The 6,000-nt window shown below is 37.2% G+C and overlaps 1 protein-coding gene across 29 annotated transcripts in view; it reads right to left on the bottom strand.

Moving 5' to 3' along the window:
• Nucleotides 1-2,342: 2,342 nt before the first annotated feature.
• celf2 (cugbp, Elav-like family member 2) overlaps nt 2,343-6,000 on the bottom strand; it is a 138,319-nt gene continuing 134,661 nt past the window's right edge. For 27 of the 29 annotated variants that reach the window (XM_084112454.1, XM_084112438.1, XM_084112440.1 and 24 more), the window contains 3 exons: nt 5,448-5,591; nt 4,474-4,639; nt 2,343-2,757 (listed from right to left, as the gene is read on the bottom strand). In XM_084112454.1, coding sequence (XP_083968580.1) covers nt 4,512-4,639; nt 5,448-5,591 — 272 coding nt within the window. In that variant the 3' untranslated portion in view covers nt 2,343-2,757; nt 4,474-4,511. Of the gene's footprint in view, nt 2,758-2,917; nt 4,640-5,447; nt 5,592-6,000 lie in introns of those variants that run through there. The other 2 variants (XM_084112436.1, XM_084112446.1) reach the window with 1 other exon arrangement.

Below are 6,000 nucleotides of genomic sequence, written 5' to 3'. Positions count from 1 at the left end.
TACAAATTCTTTATGTACATGTATATAGTAATTCACTTGAGAATGATTTTACAGAAATTTGTTCAGTTTGTACGAAAATGTACGTAAGATTCTTGTTTCATGAATGAGTTTTGCTGATCCAGTTTTGGCTAAAGATTAGAAATATCGTGGACGAATAGACAGCGAACAACCAATCATAGCACACACACCTGTACAGTCACACACACACACACACACCCTTGGCACACATTTTAAATGTGCAGCAATGTATTCCAGCCCATTAATACTGATCAACGTGTTAAGGCAACGGCAGAGCTTGGGTATAAAATAGTGCTATAGAGTGAAGTAAACTGGTTTGAGGGGGCTGCCTGTAAACTACGTTTGTAAACAATATTTTTTTACGGGCCGTTTGAACGATGTGTAAACGTTTACAGCAAAGTGCTACAGGCGCTATCGAACACTGCGGATCACGTTGAACTACTTTGGCATCAGGACGGAGTTTTGGTTGTTCTACGAATGTAAAATAGTCCTGATAAAGGCAGCAGAAAGCGAGACTACACTGAGACGTTCAGAATTTAACATTAGAGGAACACAGATCAGCTTTTGTTCGATGATTCGGTGTGTAAAGAGGCTGTCGTGATGGCCCTGTATAATATCATGATGGTCAAAAGTTCAACGCCTGATTCACAATTCACATAAATGCGTCAATATTTTGTCCCATCACACAAATTGTTCACTGACAAACATGTATCAGATGAATTTGTCCTGTGAAATTTGGCTCCTAATAGGGGCTTCTGTGGTGTAACTGGACCCTTAATCTGTGTGTGTGTGTGTGTGTGTGTGTGTGTGTGTATAAGGAGAACTGCTGAGACTCAATCTCAGGGGCTCACATACACACACTGTCAAAGAAAAGAGGGTTGTGAGGTCAACCTTTAGCACAGGTGTGTGTATGCGTGCATGCGTATGTGCTTACCTGTGAGTGTGTGTGTGTGTGTGTGTGTGTGCTTGTGAGAGTGATTATGACACATGGGCACTTTTTACATCTTTACAAATAAAGAAAAAAAGAAAGAAAAGCAAAAAACATGAACATTTTCAGGCAACAAGACCACAGAAGAGCAAGTTAACAACCTTTTTTAAATCTATATCTTTAAATATGAGGGTTCCATACAAAACACTTACGTAATAAAATACCCATGTTATCAAATAATTTCACAAGTAAAACACTGAAGCTTGTAGGCAGGATGTACCGTCAGAATTTGGCACTAAATTCCACTCATCTTGTTTTTTCTTTATAAGAAAAAAAAATCACATTTTGCTGAACAACATAACACATCTAAATATTGTTTCCCACAATAGAAATAAAATAATATAATGACATAGATGCTTCACAAGCCGACACTGTAACTTTTAATAATTTTTATATAGCTAATTACCCAACAAGAAATTTAGCAAAGAGGGAGTCCTATCAAAAAAAAAAAAAAAAAAAAAAACTAAACAAAACAAACAAAAAAAAGAAAGAAATACAAATAATAAACCAAACAAAAAAGGTAGTAGTAATAGTACGTATGAAAGGCTTTGTCTATTGTTCAAGTAAATTGATTTTTAGTCTTCTCTTTAAAAACATGAGACAAATAAGACTGTTAGACTTGATGAAACCACGACTTTATCCACGAAAAGCACCGACGGGACCGCGGGTTACACAAACTCTGTTTTTTTCCTCTATACATTTAAACAGTATAAAATATAGGTCATTTCATGTGCATTTAAACCACGGATTGTCTAACTGTAAGTCAGTTCAGCAAAAGGTGTGACACGTAGGTAGCATTTCCCCCCAAACAGGGCAATCTTGTGTGTGTGTGTGTGTGTGTGTGTGTGTATGTGTGTTTTTTTTCTTAATACCTTTACTACTCTAGAAAAAAGTGGTTTTATATAGACTTTAATGAGAAATCAAGCCACTTAAAATGGCCTTATCAAAAAACTTTACACTGCCTGAAAAATGTAAAAACCACGAGCAAGCTCTGAGAGATTCTAATATCGATCAGGCAGCTTTTTTTTTTCTTTTATTAAAACTGCGTGGAAGTAGTCTATTCGTCTAGAAACCAGCGTGGGTTTCTTACGGCAGGCCTCAAAATAAAGAGTGTTGCCAACAGTAAGTCCCAACGCCAATCCCTGTATTGAACGTTCAAGTTTACTTTAAATGAATGAAAACAAAACAACAACATAAAGAGAGAGAAAAAAAAAAAAATCTGACAAAAAAACAAAACAAAGAAGAAAAAAAAAGTCAAACGCAAATATTCATAATTGATTTGCCACAGGATTTGTTTTTTTAAGTTTTTTTTTCTTTTTTTTCTTTCTGTTTTCTTAAAATGATGCTCTGGTTATGTTAGTAAATATACTCTGTCTCTAGAGTGTGAATGCAGCGTTTTCACATTATTATTATTATTGTTTGTTTTTTTTGTCTTTCCTCCCTTCCTTCCTTCCTTCCCTCCCTCCCTCCCTCCCTCACCAGTTAAATCGAAACAAAAACAAAACAAAACTAAATAAAAACAAAAACAGGCAAAAAAGCTCAAAATGAGGTCACATGCGAATTTTTTTCCAAAAAGATCAGGCTAAGATCAAAGTACAAAGATCAGTAAAAGGAGACCAGATTATGAGCAGGAGAACTCAGAAAGACATCAGAAACAATGACGGGACGATGAGACGTTTTTTTTTTTTTTTTTTTGTACGCCACGTAGACATGCTAGGCAAACGATGAGCATAGAGTCATGGAGATGAGTTCTAGGGAAGAAAACGGGAGAGGAGAGTTACACACACAGCTCCGGCACACAACTAACATCATTAAACCATGAGAACAACAAACAAACAAACAAACAAACAAACAGCAGCAGCAGCGCTATCAACCAGCGTTTCACCAACATCACATTAGCATTTTTAACTGTTTTCTTTTTTTAATCGTACAATACACAAAATTGGAATAGATTGCCAACACGTACATGTGAATGAGGCACTCACTCAAACACACACACACACAGAGTACAAACACACACTCGATCTCCTCCATACGGACACACACCCAAAAGTATCCATCCTGGTCCGATCTCCGATCCGAGACCGCAGATGGATCGCCGTTTGGGAGAAACTATTCAGTTTTTTTTTTTTTTTTTTTTTTTTTTTTGAGCGTACGAACAAAAACCAAACAGTACGAAACAAAATGAAACGAAACGAAAAAGAGAGATTTCACTTATGGAGTGCCACTACTTATGACCAAAGAGAGAAGAGGAAGAGAGAATCGAGACAGAGATATGATGGGGACGTGACAGATGGGATTGTGGGAAATGGTGAGAGAAAGAAAGAAAGGAAGAAAGAAAGAAAACGAGGGGTTTTGTACGTGATCTCCTCACGCGTGTGGATTGTGTGGTTTAAGAAGACTAGCGGACGAGGCTCAGGATAGAGAGAGCACGACTTTCCGAACCCAATAACTTAAAAGATAATAAATAAAGTCCTTTACTTCAGAGGCAGTAGAAATTTTGTATAAAAATAGAACTGCATTTTTTTACAAATAAAATTTACAGGCCTGTGGCTTTCTGCAATTTAAGGTTTTTTTTTTCTTTCGATAAACGTCAAGTTTTCAGTTCCCCACCCCTCCACATAGAACCTAGAATGCTTTATTCTTTTTAACCATCGACAGATCAAAATCTTTTTTTAATGCTCTACACAAATTCAGTTGGACAAAGACCACAATCATCTGACGCATAAAAGTCGGACTAATTTTTTTTCTTCCAAAAAAAAAAGAAAAGAAGACAAATAAAAAATAAAATAAAAACGAAAAACTGACAAAAAAAAATGAATAATAATTTTTAAAAAAAATCACTGAACATTTGACGGCAAGTATTTGTTGAGGAAGCTGTTTAGGCAGTTGTTGCCGTTGACTACAGAGAGGCCACAGCGGGTTTAACCCTTTCCTCTCTAGTGCCAGTGGGCCAAGGGTTCGAAGGAGCAGCAAAGCCCTGAACCGACACCAGAGGCCAAAGGGCAAAGGTTAATGTGCATATTGGTGCTTTTAATCATATCGGAACCTTCTCTACTTGTCTTTACAAGCCTCAGGTTCACAAAGAGAAACAAATAATACTTTATACATCGTTCCTTTCTGCTGTTGTTATCATCATAGAATGAAATAGCCACTGTATAAATATTTACTTTAAAAAAAAAAAATCAAATAGTTTACACATGACCCAAAGTAAAAATAAAAAATACCAATAATAGCTGTTCATCCATCGCAAGTCATACAAAAAAAATGGCGGAAATGGAAGCGTTCATGTGGAAAAAAAAGAGACAAAATAATAATACTGTTATTAATTAAAAATAAAAAAAGCTGAAAAGAAGGTTATGGGAGAGTGGCTCCCCCTGGTGGTCAAAGGGTGGAACTACCCCCCCTCGTGCACCCCCTCCCCCCAGAGTCCCAGTTTAGTAACCGTGGCAGCAGTGGGGACTTACCCTAGCAGTGTAACATGAGAGAGGCCCTAGTGCTAAGATCAGTACGGTTTGCTGTCGTTCTTCGAGCGCTTGAGCTGGACTTTGAGACGCTTCATGCCGATCTGAAACCCGTTCATTGCCTGAATGGCGGCCTGCGCTGACACAGGATTGTCATAACTGACGAAACCTGCGGTAGAGGAAAAGGAGGAAAGATATATGAACCGCACAATGTCTTTTCGATCGCAAGTCATGTTTGGCGCCTGCTCCAATGCAACTAAACGATTTGAAACTAAATTGGAAAATCCATAACTATTCAGACTGAGAATGGAGTATAAAGCCCAGGAAACACCAAGCCGATGTCAAAGAACTAGCGGCGGGCGAAAGTGGACTGTTGTCGCCTCTCGTCAGCTGCGTCTCGGCTAAAAAGCTGAGCTTGAACACACCAAAAGTACTAAAGGTGATTGTCAACTAGCTGTATGTCAGATTAATGCACACTAATGTCAACCTCTAAGGCAATATCTGTCTATATCAGCAGGTATTAATATTCTATATTCGTCATTCAAAAAGGGAAACCGGAAACTTGGACTGTAGATATGCAAACCGTTAACAAAGCAGCGCTTGCTTACCATTTTGAATATCAATCACTCAAATCAATCAATCAAAAAAAAAACCCAGAGGTGTCCGACAATGCGGCCCGACATTGCCGGAGGGCTTGGTGTGTCCCGGGCTTAAGGCTCCCGAATAAAAAAATGCAAACAGACTACATAAAAACTAATTATTAGCTGCAAATATGCAATAAAAATAAATAAATAGTGTCAACATTTCATTTGGCACGAAAATGTTTTATAAATAAAATATAAATATAATGCCATTACTACCATAATTGTTAGTTATTTAAATAATCAATGTCCTTTTTATTGTTTAGTCCAATGAGTAGTTTAAAGCCTTAATCGTAAATTCTGTGTTGTCTCCTGTGTTTGCATGTCAGTTCATACCAAAGCACTTGCTCAGATTGGTCTGTTTGTCGATAAAGACTTTGGCAGACACCACGTTTCCGAAAGGCATGAACATCTGTAGGATGTCCTGGTCCCCAAACTCCTGTGGCAGGTGGTAGATGAACAGGTTGGCTCCTTCAGGTCCTGTTTCACACGTACAAAACCACGTGTCCACGTTTAGTGAAGAATCCACAACTATAGCGCTGCATTAAGGAATGTCAATCTATACTGAACAATTACAAATGAAGACACTCCGAAACTGCCATCGTATTTACTATTATATATTATAATAATATAATTTACTATAAAATAAACCTATAATAAATTTAAATATAACATTTTATATTAGAGATCAACTAATACTGTTTCTTTTTTTTCCTTAAAGGGGTGGTATAATGCCCTTTTCACAAGATGTAAAATAAGTCTTTGATGTCCCCAGAGTGTGTATGTTAAGTTTTAGCTCAAAATACCCCACAGATATTTTTATATAGCATGTTAAATTTGTCACTTTTTGAGGGTTAGCAAAAACGCACCGTTTTTGTGTCTGTCCCTT

Source organism: Abramis brama (assembly GCF_963993115.1).
Source record: "Abramis brama genome assembly, chromosome: 4".
Lineage (NCBI taxonomy): Eukaryota > Metazoa > Chordata > Actinopteri > Cypriniformes > Leuciscidae > Abramis > Abramis brama.
Note: the sequence above shows the minus strand (reverse complement) of the source record. Positions and strands in the feature narration are given on the sequence as shown.